The 18029-nt window shown below is 44.0% G+C and overlaps 1 protein-coding gene across 1 annotated transcript in view; it reads left to right on the top strand.

The window, feature by feature from the left end:
• The window catches only part of LOC146616660 (partitioning defective 3 homolog B-like), a 237406-nt gene that overhangs the window by 203796 nt on the left and 15581 nt on the right, over positions 1 to 18029 (top strand). The window contains exon 23 of the mRNA XM_085374833.1: positions 11760 to 11836. Within this exon, the coding sequence (XP_085230959.1) occupies positions 11760 to 11836 (77 nt within the window). The remainder of the gene's footprint in view (positions 1 to 11759; positions 11837 to 18029) is intronic.

Here is an 18029-nt window from a genome sequence, read left to right as displayed (position 1 = left end):
GTAACATTCCAGTGTGTCTTCATGCTCGTCGTAATCTGAGTGACCTCCTCGTTTTCATTTATTAATTTACAACTAATTTATCATTGACTTGGTCTGCTATTCTCCCTTCAAGGTTTCACTGTAACGTCCTGCTGCTTCCACACATGTTCTTCAGAGAGAACGTGTTATTCACAAAGTCACAGGAGCTCTTAGGAAACATAAACACACTGTAGGTGATTGCAAACAAATGACTAATGTCATTTTTCCCTTCTCCAAAGTTAGAGAAACACAATCCTTTTCCCTCCCACACAGGTTAATATTGACCTACCTTCAACTTTTTTATTAAGTAGCAGAGTAAGCTAATCCAGAGGAAATGAGAGGTGGAGGTTAGCCGCCAAGGATTAGTCCGGTCCCAAGACATCAAAAGTCCCATTCCCACCCAGGAGATAATCATAGCCACATTAGCCAGGAAATTAAGTCGCTGCTTTAAGGGGGTTTCTAATCCCCGTCTCGCTCTCTCCTTACATTTCTCGATCTTTCCCACATGTCCTACTTTATCTAGTCCTGTCTCTGCCCATCCCCCATCAGCTACACCTGGACTCGAGCTACATCCTGGTCAGTCTGCACAGCCGTCTCTGTTTCTGCTGTTTGATGGATGACTTTTCTTGTACTGAGAGTAATATGTGACCTTTCAGCAGGGTCGGAGCTTTCAGACAAATTGAAAAGTGTTCTGTGATGTTTTTCATGTCTTTGTCTGAATTTTAAGAATTTCAAGTGGACAATATCCAGTGAAGTGCCTGGAAAATAAAGGATCATCCTCTCATCTCATGAGCCCAATCCTGAGGCCATGAGAAGTGGGCAGAGCTCTAGTAGACTTAAAATTGTGTCTTACTCAGTTTCTGCAGGAAATTGGCTTTTAGAAAAGAGAACGGTTCTCTGGGGTCATAGGTCAGAAAGGTCTTAAGGTTTAAATACTTAAGAGTTATGTGAATTTGCATGCCTAAGACTCTCAGAAAGAACAAGTCACCCCTTCCTCTGCCTGTTTGTTCGTACATATCTGTTCATGGATTCAGCTCCACAGTCTCAAATAAAAGTGGATTCCTGCCTCCATCTCAAGCATGTCGTCCAGCACAAAAGCAAATATTGCCCCCATTCTCCACACTTCTTTGTCCATATTCACCCGTCTGCGTGTGCTCACTCATACAGATCAGATGTGCACATAAACAGACCACGTATGAAAACGGCAAACTGTGAGTACCTGATTACAATGAACACATATCAGTGAAACACTTTCATGCTTAAGGATTTCAAAGATTTCATCACTTTAACTAAAAAGATTAAAGTGATTAATTTCAAAAGATCTCAAAATCTCATCACATTTTAATTTAAGTGTGAAGAGGTCAGAATTTTCATGGAATTAGAATGAAAAAGAAAAACATTAGAAAAATCAGAAGGAGCTGACAGACTTCATGGCCATCACCGTGCGACTGGAACCAATCATCTGAAAGACGAACTGAGCGTGTGCGAGAGGCAGAAAGAAAAAGTGCCACTTTCATCCTATTACAACTCCATCTAACCTGCCACTGTGGCCACCTGCTCCCACTGTCACACAATCATAATCGCACACACACACACACACACACACACACACACACACACAGGCGTATTTCCAGCCCTGTATTCAGGTTCTCTCTCGCACACAGCAGAAATATGCCTGTGCTGCTCTTATGTGCTTATGCTCTTATGCTAAGTCTTGCTCCTGATATCATGGAGAAATAAATAAATAATATGAAAATCCACAAACACACAGCCAGCAGAGATTTTCCTACCTAAGGCACTGACATTGTAAAAAAACGGCAGCGCAGGTAAAAATTTCCTCCGCTCTCATCTTTACTGTCTCCGGCTTCTCCTCGCTCCCATCATTCGCACTTCTCCATCAGGTAAATTGTTTCCCCTTTAACCCCTACCTTTTTTCACTCCCCCGTGCTTCCACTCTCTTAGTCTTCCTTGGAATTCACCTTCCTTTGTTCCCGCTAATCCTCAAAGGGGAACTTTTTTTAAGTCGGGAAGTTTGAGCAGAGAGGAGGAGACGCAGAAGGAGAGTGGGGAGTAGAGGTAGAGGGATATTCTATCTGGGTGGCAAGGAGGGGGGCTTAAAGGAAACCAAATTATCTCCCTTAACTTTGTAGGCTCCTCATCTCCTCATCCTTGTCTCTGTCCCTGTGTATATGGCATCGCCCTCCACTCTCGCTTCCTCTCTTTCTGCTCTCTTATCGACTCCCCACCTTGCACTTTCAAGGACGAGCTTAACTGTTAAGAACACTAAGGACAGGATAAATGTGTGTGGCACTTCTAGCTATTATTTTTTTATTAAAGTATATATAGTATGTATCTATTTCATTGCATGGGTGTGCACACGTATGGTACACACACACACACACACACACACACATGCATGAATATTCTGTGTATGTGAGTGTTTTATGTGAATTTCTCCAAAGGCTCTGCAGCAGAGACTAATCCTATCCTCTCTGCTATCGCCTTACCTTCCCTCTTACTATCATTTATTTATCCTCATCTCTCTCCATCACACACACACACACACACACACACACACACACACACACACACACACACAGCTTCCCTTCTCTCGCTCTCTTCTGTATCCATCCTCACTTTCCTCGGCTTCTTCTCCTAAATACACACAAACCCACAGAAATAGCTGCACGTTGAACTGAAAAAGCTCCTATTTCAGTTTCTTTTTTTCTTCTTGTCATTAAGTTTGTGCAGGTGTGTGTTTTTGTCTGTGTGCATTCTTACTCTATTCTTTACAAAAATACATAACGTGGACTCATTTCCTGTTCAGGAAAAACAGCTGTCCAATTAAAAAGCGAGTGAATGAGTTACACCAACACAATCTCCTCTCATCACACCTTTCACACACTGGAGAACGTCCAGGGCAGAGTCCTGCATGAGGTAACCAGAAAGTAGCAGCTTGGTCCAGAAGTGCACATGAAGATGAATTTGAAGGATGGGCAAATTATAAGCTGGGTAAGGTTTTGATCTGTTTGGGGAGACGGTTGATTACGTCCCGCCATCATAAACTGTACCAGAACTAAAATCCAATAATTCATGTCTATGAAAGACCACTTCTTTGTAGGTTCCCGTCAGTGTTGGCAGGAGTTGTATTTGTGCCCTGTCTGCCTGTGCGTTCGTGTGCGTGTTGCTTTGTGCCTGCTGAAAGTTTGCTGGGATGCCACCAGCTTGATAACTTTTAAATGCCATTTAACGAGAAGAGGTTTTAATGTGATTGATGGGTCTAAGTACTGATATGCATGCAAACACGCGCGCAAATCAAATGCCGTCTCCTCCATCCCGTTTATGCACCTACACCACATAAACGGGATGATTTGCATTAAGTAGTATTAATAGCTGTATTGGCGAAGGCGCTCTAAGCTGTGAGCTTTGGGGAAAATTGACCTTCTGTGTCTTAATTGTACCAGAGGCTCAACAGCGCTGTGACATTTAACTGTGCTCCAGTCTTAATTCTTAGCGCTTTATTCTAGTGCATTGCTGACATTTCAGTAGGAAGAGGTCTGAGAATAAAGATGCTTGGCGCGTCTTTGGTGTTGTAAACAAATAAGCGCATTTGCCCTGATTATTTTATTCTCTCGCTATCTTCCTCCGCCTTGGTTGCAGTTGAGTCTGAGACTTTCAGATTTGTTGTCTGTCACCCTCTCGCTTTCGGCTGTCGCTCACACCCTGCAAAGTCCGGCGAGATTTTACAGCCCAATAACACAAAGTGACCAGTGTGCGTCTGCAGGAGGCTTCCTGCGGCTGGTGATCAATAGCAGTGACTCAGCAGAATTTGCATTCTGCTTCTTAAACACTCAGTCGCTGGTTTTAAGACTAATTGAACACAGCGTGATGTTCATGATATAAAGTTTGGTCCCCATTAGAGTCAGACAGAAAGAAAAAAGTGTCTCATGACAGTGACGTAAGCGAGTGCGACGTTCGTGGCAACAGCTGTGTGCAGATCAACAATGGATCATATATCGAGCGCGGGAGAGAGTATGAGCGTGCAGCGTTTAAAGCGTGGAAGTACTGACCTTACTTTGAGTTTGATTCCATAAAAAGTGACAAAAACATTAGTGTCCGCTGTGCGTGGGAAGAAAACTTCTTTTTACAGCGAAAAAACCCCTAAACTTCCAACAAGCACCGAGTAGCTACGACGTAATGGGAAACTCACAGAGAAACTCACGGATTCTTCCACTGACCGCTGCACACCTGCACCAGGGTAAACCTCCGCCTGCCCCACTCCTGCTTTACAGGTGAAAATAGAGCAACAGGACCGCTGAGTCTTTGACTTTATTTATTTTCTGCTGTGTTTTACTTGCATCTATTTGAAAGACTGAGTGTAAACACAAAAAATATTTTATTTTATGTGCTGGAATGTGCAGAAAATAGGTTTACATGTTAAACTAATTTCTTCCAGTCAGAGAATGTTGCAGATAGTTAAATTTTTGCTTGATGCATAAAGTTAAAAGATTAAAACTAATAAAACAAGTTTTAAAAAGAGACTTTTCCATTTGATTACATTTTGTATGATGGATTATGCAGAAAAAGTAGAATTGGGCTGAAAGATCTATCACTTTATCACCTCTTCAGGTTGTAAATCGTGTTTTTAAAAAGTAACTAAGTAATTAATTACTTTTGAAAATAAGTAATCAGTAAAGTAACGGGATTACTTTTTTGGGGAAGTAATCAGTAATTAGTTACTGATTACTTTTTTCAAGTAACTTGACCAACACTGGTCACGAGTCCCTAATCGATGGCTTAACATGCAGTCTGCAGTCTGAGCCGGATCGCAGCTGGGATGTGTGTTTGCTGTTTATTTCTTAGAAGTGTAACCAAATCAGGACATTTCCACAAATGTCTCTTTAATATCCAAAGTCATCCAGGTTAAGAGCTATAAGCTCAGCCAGTCTTCAGAGAACATTTCGTGCCGTTTGAATACGATTTGCTTTAATGCAGCTGACTCTGGCTCTGTGCAGTGTCTCCTGTGAGGTCAACATATTAGAAGAATGATGAACTACGCCAGGACCTAATTTGAATACTTATTTGTGCGTGTGCACGCCTGCTCGCATTCACTTGCCTGTGAATGTGAACAGGCGCGGTCTCGTGAGTGTGCTTGTCGACTCTTTCCTTTAGTGCTACTTTGTTAAGAGGCTGTAGTAATTAGCCTGAGAAAACGGATGGCTTTTTGCCAGCAGCCGCAATTACTGCTTTCTCTAGAATGAATGGACGGGTAAATGGACGGAGGGAGGACGGTATACAGTATTAAATGAACAAATGGAGATTTACTGAATAAATAAAAAACGGGAATGGTGTGATGGAGAACAGCTCTGAATGAACAGAGGGAAGCATGCGTGGATGGATAGAGGGTGGAGGGAGGAAAGGCGAACGGCCCATTTTACCACCCGAGTGATGGTGGGTGGCAATCACAGGTCATTACACGGAGCCGGGAATGGCACGGAACGAACTCGATTTAATTTGAGTTTCAAAAGAAAATGGAAAAGAAAAAAATTACAGACTGATGCAAAGATTATTTTTTAAAAAGATGTCTTTGTGTAGGGTGCTATTTAAAAATCAGAAGCATAAATTACAGAGGACATGATGTGTGATTGTGTCCTCCTCTGTGCAAACTAATGGATATATTTAGTCATGTCGTGCTGGAAATAACACCATCACACCTGAGCGAAAGCTGGAGGGATCCTAAAAGATTTCAAAAAGTGAGCCGAGTGTTGTTGGCTTTGTATGGATACCATATTTTTTGAGGGAAAGGTAACATGTTTTTAATCGCATTCATTTCCAGTTGATCCTGCTTAAAGGGATGCCCAAGTTTTCTCATTGACAGCTGAATCTGGCTACAGCTGATCCCAGGTAAACACAGGGTCCGCTGCACATCCGTCTGCACGGCTTCCAACGATTAGCGCCTTCTTCTGGGTGGCGTTCATTCGTGCATCTTATCTGCAAATGGTGCAGCGCGGTGTATTTCCATCGAGTGGAGAGCCAGCTTCCCTGCTGCTGGCCAGCACTCAGCTCTGTGGAGATTTTGTAAATCTTTGACTTTGGGCGAGTGGACATTGAGCTGACTTGACTTGATGGTGCTGCTCATATTTCTGGAACTCCATCTAAGATATTTGAACTCTTGATGGGGCAGCTGGCGGTCGCCTGTTCCTGGGTACAAGCGGTGCATGGAGTGCAGTGGTAAAAGGGCTGATCCATGATGGATCCCAATGTGGATGGTGCAAGAGGCCCCTGCTGGGTCTGTATGAGGCTGCTGACATTGCGGTAGAACAGTTGGACCCATTGGACGTAGACTTCAGGGACGCTGTAGGCTTGTCAGATGAGCTTATGCAGTATCCGGTATTTTCCAAAGATTTTCTCCAAACCCAGAAATGCCATATGGACAGGCAGTGAGGCAGTCTCACTAGCTGTTAGTCCAGGCACAGGTTAGCACATGTACTAAATACCAGCCAAGAAGGGTTTTTCTAGTTTGGCTAACTCACAGAATAATAGCAGATCCTGGTCTTAAGTATGAACAAAGGAAGACAGAAAGAAGGTAATCGTTGAACATTTTGTGTCGTGATGGGAGTGTTGTGGGAATCTCTGGCTCGTGTTATGTTTCCTCATTAAAAAGCTGATGTGTAAACAGTGAAAACAGGAGTTTAAGTTCAGACACATTTTTAATGCGTGAATTCACCAGAGACGTCATTAACATGGCATGATGCACATCAGGGGGATAGCTCTCTCACAGACACTCCAACATACAGATGTGTGCACGCACTAGGCTTAGTGGCTGTGACAGAGAGAGGAGGCACAGAGAGCTGTGTTTTAATTGAGTCAGCCGAAAGTGCTGGCTGAGCAGAACGATATGACTGATACGGATTAGAACCAGCCTCCCTTATTCATCGATTTCTGCAGGGGTGGGAGTCAGAGTGGGGAGTGGACAGAAGACAAAAAGGGAGTAAAATCTTTGTCTATTGATTTACAGAAGGAGAAAATGACAGTGGAAGTTAAAGAAAGACATGTGGCTCCAGATACAGACACGTTCTAGCAAAAGCAGGTTTCAAGTTAGAAGAAAAGAGTTGATAAGTTGAGAAATGATGGCTGTATTATAAAAAGAGTAGGAGCCAGATGTAGGCTGCAGTAGGAGGAAAGAGCTTAAGAGTTTGGATGGGATCTATCTGTACTCACAGGTCCACTTTATTTCACTTAAGGGGAACAGTTAATGAAAGATGAGGTGTGGACAGGGAGGGAATGGTGAGCACGGATGGGGGGGGGGTTGTAAAAAGTCTGATGTGGGGCCGGTGATGAAGGAGTTTAGAAGAAGATAACACGAGGGGGAAGAAAGAGACACTTCACATTTGGACTAAGTGGACTCGTTTAAGCAGATGCATCTACCAAATACTCCACGTCGATCTAAATCCCTCTGAAATCCTCGAGACAGCTCGAGTAAAGAGATGGTGTGTGTGTGTGTGTGTGTGTGTGTGTGTGTGTGTGTGTGTGTGGAAAAGGGAGATAGAAGGAACAAGTCTGTGAGGGTGTGTCAGTGCTGAAAGTGATTGGGTGGTGTGTTTTATGGGTAGATTGAAGGGTCTGTTAAAAAGAGAGAGATGAGCCCTTGTCTCTCTCTCAGTGTGTGTGTGTGTGTGTGTGTGTGTGTGTGTGTGTGTGTGTGTGTGTGTGTGTCTTCTCACCTCTCCCTTCTGTATCAGTCTCTTCTGCTTGATTTCCGCGCACTCCTCTCTGCCTCTCCTCTGCTCGCTATGCCGTGAAATGGTTTTTCGCTAGACCATTACCCCAACCAGTGCGCTCCACTCCTGCCACAGCCCTCCACGAGTGAGAGGGAGTGTGTTTAAATGTGTGCGCGCTCCTTCAGAGGAAGGAAGGGTGTGTGTTTGGCTGCGTGCATGTGAGAGATGACATTACACAGAAGCTGTGCTGGAAGAGAAAGATTGTGCATGTTTTGTTTATGTGTGTGGAAAACGTTGTGTGTGTGTGTGGGGGGGGGAATAGAGGTGTGTACAGTGTGTTACACTACCTCAGCTGTCGTAGTGTTTGCCCTGCAGTCTTGTCACAGTTGTCTACTAACGTCTAGCTTTCTGTGTCTTACAGTTACAGACACACTAATACTGACAGCTTTAGTCTTTTCCAGTGAGTCAGTTCACAAACTAACTCCGGGCTCTTCTTTCTCTGTCAGATTTGCTGTTATAAGCATATTTTGGTAGCTTTCCACCTCCTCCCTCAGCCACACAGGCCCGGAGACCAGCGGGCGACCCTCCTTATGATTACTGTAGTTGCTACACAGTTGCCACGGTTACCCGTAGTTTGTATCAAAGACACGGCTGAAATGTGTTGGTTACAGTTTCAAGGCGAAGCTTTTAATTTGTAATAAAAGGTCACAAATTCAACAACAGCTTAAAAAGGAGAACAGTAAACGGCCAAGTTTGCTTTTTTATTTATTGCATTTTTCACAGTTTTGGTGAAGAGTAGTCGCGCCTCTTTGCAATCGAGGCAGCGTCTTTCATGCATGGCACAGGTGACCGCGGTACCTGGTTGCTACGGCTGCATCCATAGACTGTATTGGTTCACACATGCATGCTAATTAGAGATTAGTCTTCCTCTTTCAGCCGATCTGCTGTGGCGACCTCCCTTTAGAGGTCGCCACAGCAGATCTGCCTCCACCTCAGTCTGTCTTCCTGTCACGCCAACCCGCTCCTTGTCCTCCTCTGTGATGTTTTCCTCCAGCCTGGCAGCTCCATCTTCATCATCCACTCTCATCTCCAACCTCCTGCTTTTCCTTCTCACTCACTCCCACCACATCTTCCTTTTTTCTCTTCTGTTAACTTCAGTCCACAGTAGCAGCGTTTCCTCCGGCACTCGTTTGGCTCACAGCACCAGAAGTGGTCGTTGTTAACCCGGGTCCTGACCTATCTGGTATTGAAGTGTCGTTCTTTATGATCCACATGTTTGATTTGGCAAAGATTTCACTCTGGGTGACACAACTCCAGCTTGGGACCGGCACTGGGAGTGCACCATGTGTTTGTGGCTGGGTTGCTAATTACAGATAAGTAAAGTAAAGGAAGTTGATTCTCCAAAAGTGGAGCACAGAGTTCTCACATGGGCCATTTGTAGAATGAACCTCACAGCACACCATATCATTCATCCAGTAACTGCATTAAAGGAGAAAAGAAGATGGTGCAGACAGCAAACGCAGTCTCAGCATCCAGCTCACCTGAAATAGATGAAGTTAGGAAGCTTTGACTCTGCTGCGTGAGTGACTGAAGCCCAGCAGACAGCTTGGTGAATGGAGCTCAGCCTGTTGTCTTTAATGGATATTAGAGTTATTTTCTAATTCAACACTGTGGCCAGTTATACTCTGGCACTGGGAGATGGACACTCTGGTGTTTTCATTTGATTTATAAATAATAATAATAACAGTAATAATACCACCTTTGTAGAAGTTTGCTTCCACTCCATGACCGTGCCCTTTTTCCTCTCCCTTACTCATCTCTCACCTCAGCCTCCAGGAGCTGATGCAGTGTTTCACCCTCACCTGTCTCTAGTTTCCTCTTTAACGTCTTGTTTAAATCGTGTCTTTAATGTCCCTTTCACCTCTCCAGTCTGTCGCCCTCATCTTCACCCCATTCGCTCCCTTGTTTTATAATTCACCTCTCATCTCGGCCCCCTCCCCTTTCGCCACCGCTCAATGGCTTCATAATATCACTCCCCCTCTCTATATCACACTTGCCTACTCTCTAACTCATTTACTTCTCATTCGCTCTATCTCTCTTTCCACCTTTCTTCTCCTCCTAATGCCTTTTCATTCTTTTGCTCCACCTCTCTATTCCCTCTTAATATCCCGCTGTCTCTCTACCTGAGATATTGAAGCTATAAAGACAGGTGTTCAAAAAGAAAGCCGGGCCAGCAAATCTGTTTTATATGCCTTCTGGCATCATTCCCTGGAATGCAGAAAGAAGAGAGGCAGAGAAAAAGAAGAAAAGGCTGCGGTCTGTAATATCTAATTCTGGGCTCCACGAGGAGAAAAGAAGAACCTAGTTTTCTATAAAACCTTTTGTCTCCATCACTTGGGACGTACACATTTAATTCACCCTCATTCTGTTATGCTGTTTTTGGTATAAAGCCTCTTATTCGTTCTTTCACTGTGTGGGAACGGGCTGTACACCCTACTGTAACAAAATATTATGGCTTCAAAATGTGCACATGATGTACAGTAATGTCTCGTCAGCGGCGCAGTAATGGTTACGGGTTACGCAATTTTATCCAATGGAAATGTGAATTATTCACAAAAGCTGAATTTTACAGGGGTGAAGGTGATTTAGACGACATGTTCAACATTACACACACAGGAGGAGCTCCTTCTTTTTATTAATGCTAAACGCTTTCTTACCTCACACAACAGCATCCAGGCTGCTGACGGAGACCAAGTGCATATGGTTGTGTGTGAGTGTGTATTCATATCTTTGTGGGGACCAAAAATTGGAAGTTTACTATACTTGTGGGGACCAACAGCCCTAATGGGGACCCACAAGTTTGAAGGCGTTTTTGAGACTCAAAATGTGGTTTTAGTGTCAGGGTTACAATTGGGTTATGGTTAGGTTCAGGGTAAGGGTCAGGGTTAGGCATTTATTTCTGATGGTTAGGGTAAGGGGCTAGGGAAATATTATGTCAGCTAAATGTCCCCACAAGATATGAATAACCAACGTGTGTGTGTGTGTGTGTGTGTGTGTGTGTGTGTGTGTGTGTGTGTGTGTGTGTGTATTAATATCTTTGTGGGAGCCAAAACTTGAAAGTTTACTATACTTGTGGGAACAAACAGCCCATATGGGGACCAAAATCCTGGTCCCCCACAAGTTTGAATATATTTTTGAGACTCAAGTGTCAGTGTTACAATTGGGTCATGGTTTGGTTTAGGGTCAGGGTTAGGCATTCATTTTCATGGTTTGGGGCTTGGGAAAGCATTATGTCAATAAGATGTCCCCACAAGATATGAATAACCGGCGTGTGTGTGTGTGTGTGTGTGTGTGTGTGTGTGTGTGTGTGTGTGTGTGTGTGTGTGTGTGTGTGTGTGTGTGTGTGTGTGTGTGTGTGTGTGTGTGTGTGGACTTTTGGGGTTTAGTCGGCTCGTTTTAGGAGCGCCCCGGCAGCTGGAATATACCCACAGAATAGACTGGGATAATCTCTGAAGGAGCGTGTGTGTGTGTGGTTAACAGGCAAAAATAGAGGAATGGGAATAAGTGGCGGAAGAAAAAATGAGATGTGCGAGTTACAGAGAGAGCCAGTGAGATGAGGAAACAGGAGATTGAACTGTCAGCAGCTTGACTTAAGCTTTTTCCTTTTTTTCCCCAGTATGGAGATGAGACGCGACTGTGTGTGATTTTGACTGTGTGTGCGTGTGCATGAGCTAGACAACTCCATCCTGTTTTGAAGTAACCTAATCTAGGATGGAGACCTCCCTCCCACCCCCCGAAAACCTCAGAAGACCGAAACTCTAAATCCCTAATAACTGGCCTTTGTCGATCCTAAATTACCCCTGTGTCGCAAACACACACACATGCAAAGAAAGTGCGCTTTGCACATGCTTAGACTCGCAGTTTAGTTGTATGTAAGGAAAGACTCCTGCCAGTTTTACATGAACGATATCCAGACTTGGTCACTGAAGGCTTTGCCACCCGTTTGCTTTTGTTCGCCAGGTGCCGGGCAGAGGGGCAGATCACCGTCTGACACCACGCTATGAAGAGGTGGAACGCCAGTATGCCTCCTTACCGAGGTACAGCATCTTCTCCTTCATTTGTATGAACATCACTGCTGCGTGTTCTGCTGTCCTTCTTTTCTCTTCCTGTAATTAAGCCATTCGTCTCTGGGGGCTGTGCCTCAGCCAGGAACAAACCTTCCCCCTTCCCCTGGGAAAACAAGCTGTGTACAGGCTTGGAAACCGATCTGCTCCCCCTTCAAACTGCTGTTACTTCAGCATGTGCTCGGAGGCTTTTCGAGAGCCTGCGATGTGTCGGGGGTTTAGTGAGCTAGCTGTTGGGCCACTTCTACAGCTTTCTATGAAATTTCACATTAAATTTTAAGAAGATTTAAGAAAATAGTTTTGTGTGTTATTAGCGACCTGAAGTGTTAGACTTCAGTTTTCCTTCTGGCCGCAGAAAACTTTGCTCACGTTTAAAACAGGGAAACATAAACACTCAACTGTGCTTTATTATATTACTCTGCATTTTGTTGTTTTGCTCCCTGGACAGCATGAAATATTGCTAACATTAGCCAACAGCAAGAACAATAGCAGCTCCCCGAGTATATTCATCAATTCTTGAAAGATTATTTCCATTTATTTCTCATTATGTGTTTTCTGATTCACTCAGATATCCTGCTGCCCCTGGAAGGCCGCAGTTGTGCAAAAGTATAATTTGCTGGGAGCATGTACGAAGGCGCAGCTGTTCGCTGGCTATTTAAACACGTTAACCTCAATGTGAAACACAATCACAGCTAAACTACATTCTCCGGCTATCATCAGTCACTACCGGTTTTCAGCATCTTATTTTTTATTTGCCGCTTTCTCTTTCAGGAAGGCCTCAGCTTTAATTCTCCCCTCTTTCTTCGCTCCTTCGCTATCTTAACATTTTATTTTTCCCCAGACTCTCCCCTCCCGGGACCTTCTCCCTCCCCTCCCGCTCATGTCTGATGTCTTACTCATCCACACGTACTTTATTCAGTGTCATTTTTTCTCATTGCTTTCCCGAGAGGAACAGCGCTGCAGTAATGTGTTTTAGCAGGCTGGGTATCAGTGTATCATAACCTCATCTCTAAATATAAAACTTTTTTTTAAAGTGAAAATGAAAGTGTAAACTTTGGCAGTAAAAACACAGACTAGTTGTTAGTAGCTCCTTCTAGCCTCTGACTACGACACCTCAGCAGACCAACAAATGTTCGTGGGGGGATGTTAGTCAGAGAAAGAGCGAGAGAGACGAGGTAAGCTAAGTGGAATGACAGAAGTTTAGAGCGTTTATAGTCGGGCTCCCACCCCTGTTAAAATACTGCAGGATGGCTATTTCACACCTCTTCTGTGTGTGTGTGTGTGTGTGTGTGTGTGTGTGTGTGTGTGTGTGTGTGTGGGTGATGACTTTGGCAGATGGAGGCGAGAACAGTGATGATAGTTTTGAGGTCTGGCTGTGGTATCTGAAAAAGCCTTGGGAAACTGGACACACACTCACTCACATACAGTACACCCCATCTCCGTTTGCACTCGCACACATGCGCCGTAATCCGTAAATACTGCGCCAATTTTACACGTACGCATCATGTTTGTAAGAGGCTGCGAGATACTTTTCATGGGAATGGCTCCAACAGTGTTCCAGCTTTCAGCGTGGTAACGATCCCAAGACCGTTTGACGGATTACTGCATCAGACGAACTACAGCGAGGACCTGGGGCTTTTGAGAAACCTTACAGTGACTCAAATCAAATCAAATCAAATCAAATCACTTTTATTGTCACATCACATGTGCAGGCACACTGGCACAGCACATGCGAGTGAAATTCTTGTGTGCGAGCCCCACAAGCAACAGAGATGTGCAAACACAACAACACAAACGAGCAAAATACAAGAATGGCCAACCTGAAACTAATAAATATATGTACAATATATAATAGTGTATGCATTTCTGGATGTGTATACTAAATATTTTCCTACGTGTGTGTGTGTGTGTGGTGTGTGTGTGTGTGTGGTGTGTGTGTGTATGCACATTTTTACAAATTAAATAGTTAAAAAAAAAAATTAAAAAAATAAATAGATAATAATAATAATAATAATAATAATAATAAAATATATAAAATATACAGAGTTGAATATGTGCAAAACAAGTGGCATTTATATACAGTGTGGAGTGCATAATGTTGAATAATGACTCATGTGATAAAAATACATCTGGAAATTGGTCCAACCTGTTAAGTAAAGAATTGCTACATACATCTACATTTTTTTAAAGAAACATAAATGATCAGTTTCTAGTGTTTTGAGCAGATAAAGTAAAAAAACAGAAGCCCCAGCTGTTAATTAACCTGCTGTTTCTGGTCAGTTCCGTCACACATTGAAAAGCAGGGATTAAGAGTCACAGCAGGGTTTGGACATCGCAGCGCAGCCAACGTTATTGTGGCTGTGTGCAGTGAAGTTGGCTGGGGCTCAAAGTGGCAGTTAGATGCAGTCTGTGTGTGATAAGACAGTGAATTACTGCAACGAAGCTGCACAATATTGCACGTGTTGCATCCAGCCAGGACCTCGTAGAGCTGAGATTCAGAAATTCCTCCAGAAATTGTGACGTAGTTGTTGCAGGACGGCAGCACAGGTGCTCAGATCCCTCGCTTTCATATGGGAGTAAAACCAGTTGAACCGAGTCACAGAGGCGCGTCGTAGACGAGACACGCTCATCGATGTTAACCTGGTTGTATGATTTGAATCTGAATCCTTCTCTAATCTGTGACCCGAGCAGTTGCCTTGTAATCAAAAGCGGCTGCTGCAACCACTCGCAATCAGTCACCGACTCCAAAAAGCCACCCGTTTTTCCAAGCTGCACGGAGTGGGTCTTCTTTTACCCTAGTGTGCCTGAGCCTTTATTCGTTTTTACCCGTCCCTCTTATATCCATGGACTACATCACTGTGTGTATGAGTTCAGCTGTGCTCGGTATACATTAGTTTGTCTTCATGCTGCAGTGACAGATAAATAAACTGTCCCTCGTGTCTCCTGCTGAGTGCAGAGTTGCACATGCACAGCAGTGTTGTCCTTTCCGTGCTCAGGTAGCGATTAGCTTTGCTGCAGGTAGGTGGCGCTATATAAATCAAGCGTGCAGTTGCTCTGGCAGACCCCAGCAGAGTACCAGCTACTACTGTGGGATTAGAAAATATAAAGAAACCATAGACAAGCATTAGATTTTACACTGATTTCTACTGATTTATGTGTCATGTTGCTACATGCAGTTAGCTACACACAAGCTAAAGAGAGCCATATTATCACAGGCTTGTTGATCGGTCACTGATTATGGCTAATCAGTTGGCCTTTTACATTCGTGTGAATCACCCCTTGCTCTTCCAGGTCTCTCATGAAAGATTTCCAATATTGTATATTAAACCTCTCATATTTGAAGTCAACCTGAAAACGTTTCCCCTTTCAGAGGTTTAAGTCAGATAGAGGTGTGATTCTCTGCCTCAGCCTCTCCGTCTACACTTCTTCCTCTGCTGTCACTTAACTTTAAAGATATTTCAGCGTCTAGAGAGGCCGAGATCATGTTTGGAAACTGCATCCTTGCTGCTGACCTTACGAAAACATATTATTTTGCGACTGTCCCAGAAATAGCTGACAGGCTGTGTGTATCTAATGTCTGCATTCCTGTATACCTGTGTGCATGTGTGGGTAGAGTCCAGAGAGCAGAGCGGCTGCTTATAAAGGTACTGTATGTGTGACTGAACATCAGTCAGCCGGAGCACTGAGTACATTATGTCAATGTGTGCGTGCGTGCGCTGTTAGACAGGATTTTGATGGCTCTAAAATTAAAACATGACCCAGCAGTGGATGATGTTTCCCTGCCTAAAGCACAAACACTTTACCAAACAAGCTGTCAGCAAATGTCACTGCTTGAAATAGGAGGGGAGGCTGCTCGGGGTATTTTGTATATGTTGGTACTCCATAAAATTGTTCACTGTGATGATATTTACCAAAAGATAAACAGACTACAGCACTAATTAAACGTGCTTTTACTTCAAACGTGATCCATTCTCGGGCTGCTCAGATTCCTCAAGCCAAGCATTCGTTTATCTGACAACATGTGCTGTAACTAATGAGAGAAACTGAAACCTGCGCTGGAGCGGTCCTGTCGCTACCTAGAGAGCCATTCCTTTTAAGGAGCGTGGCCTAACCTCATGTATGTTTACTACTATGAGAAGTTCGCATAAAGGTGGCGCAAAGGGGGCTGTGATTGGTCAGTGCATTGTTAGCTGTACATGATTAGACACCAACCCGAGCATCAGGAAGGAAGAGACACAAAAACACTGACGCTGCCTTGCTTTTAAATCTTGTTTAAAATCAAATCAAATAGATACAACTGAACCTCGTAGGTTAGAATAACCCCAAAAAGTGAATCAAGAGATCACAGAGGCCACGTCAGGTTAGGCTTTCAAAATTCATACATGCTCAGCGACTTTGTGATGCAGTGTTTTAGCTGTTATTATGCTGAACCAGTCTAATGGCAAATGTTAATGTGTGTCGTATTTATTCCAGGATCTTCATCCAGTTCGTTTTAATCCTTCAGAAACTTGCAGCCCATTTAAACCAGCATGCATCTGACACTTAATGGTCTGTGCTTGATATTCACAAAATATCACCCTTAATTATCACATTTTTCCTTGAACAGTTGAGAGATTTGGAAAAGGGAAGGACCGAATAGTGTGTCCTTTCACTTAAAACTTTTCTCCTACTGCCATGTGCCTGAAATTTCCCCTCACCCCTTTCCCTTCTTCTTCTTCTTTTTCAACATTTCTTCTACGTCTCTGCTCCCATCTTACTTTTTCTCTGCACACTTATGTTAGTGAACCAAAGCACCATCTCTGTGCCGCTCACATGTAACGGCGTGAGAGTAAAACCAGAACGTCAGTCTCTGTGCGATTAGGACAAGTTTGTGGTTCAGTTTCTTTACTGTTGGAGACTGATTGAATGGAGTTGTGGCACCAGGTTGCCGTCCATTGACTGGTCACTGTCTAATTTATAGACAGAAAAACTGCCAAAACATAATAATAATGGATTGCATTTATATAGCGCTTTTCGGGGCCCTCAAAGTGCTTTACAATTCCACTATTCATTCACTCTCACATTCACACACTGGTGGAGGCAGCTACGGTTGTAGCCACAGCTGCCCTGGGGCAGACTGACAGAAGCGAGGCTGCCATATCGTGCCATCGGCCCCTCTGGCCATCACCAGTAGGCGATAGAATAAAGTGTCTTGCCCAAGGACACAACGACCAGGAAGGAAAGAGCAGGGGGATCGAACCGGCGACCTTCCGGTTACAGATGAGCTTCCCAACCCCCCTGAGCCACGGTCGCCCCGACATTAAACATTAAAGTCAATCTGAGTCAGTTAGCAGTCTAACTGCTCTGCAGCGCGTCTGTTTGCAATTGGAGACTCAACCCAACTGGACGGACTGGACTCTGGTTCTTATCCTGTCTTCCTTCTCTCACGGCAGATGGCTCCGCCCCTCCCTGAGCCTGGTTCTGTCGGCGGTTTCTTCCTGTTAAAAGGGAGTTTTTCCTTCCCACTGTCACCAAAGTGCTTGCTCATAGGGGGTCATATGATTGTTGGGTTTTTCTCTGTATGTATTATTGTAGGGTCGACCTTACAATTAGGGATGGGTATCGTTTAGGTTTTATCCGATACCGGTGCCAAACCGGTACTTTTGAAACGGTGCCGGTGCTTAAAGAATGGAGAACACAAAATTGGTCCAAAATCCTCTCATGTTTAACTGTTTTCCACTTTTTCTTTGGTCATTTTAGCCTTTTTGGCCAGGGTGAAGGGAGCATCTGCCATCAAACAAGAAGACAGCCGCATGTAGCTATGATGATGTTTGCTAGTTCACCTTACATGCATTAATGTAATAACGTGGTTAGTGTACTCAACGTAAATTACACACGAACAACATTAAGCTACTCACGCAGAGAAGAACGGCTGCTGCTGCATCATCATCCTCATCATTTCTGCTACACTGGCAGGGCTAGGGGCCAGGACTCTCCTCTTCGGGTTTTTGGGGGATGTTGCTAACTCCGGGTCCGATAACAGGCACCACACCCGCAGTAGATGTGCTCGGTGTGAGGTCTCGCAGCAAGCTATCAAATACGGCGCATTTTTCGGCTTTTAAAAAAACGCTATGCGTCGCCAGGTGTTTCATCGGATTCGAGGTGTTACCTCCTTTGACAGTATCAC

The sequence above is a fragment of the Diplotaxodon limnothrissa genome, linkage group LG16 (assembly GCF_057381915.1).
Source record: "Diplotaxodon limnothrissa isolate DT_005_m linkage group LG16, D_limnothrissa_male_GT1.1, whole genome shotgun sequence".
NCBI classification, from domain to species: Eukaryota; Metazoa; Chordata; class Actinopteri; order Cichliformes; family Cichlidae; genus Diplotaxodon; species Diplotaxodon limnothrissa.
The sequence above is the reverse complement of the archived record's forward strand: the minus strand, read 5'-3'. Positions and strand labels throughout refer to the sequence as shown.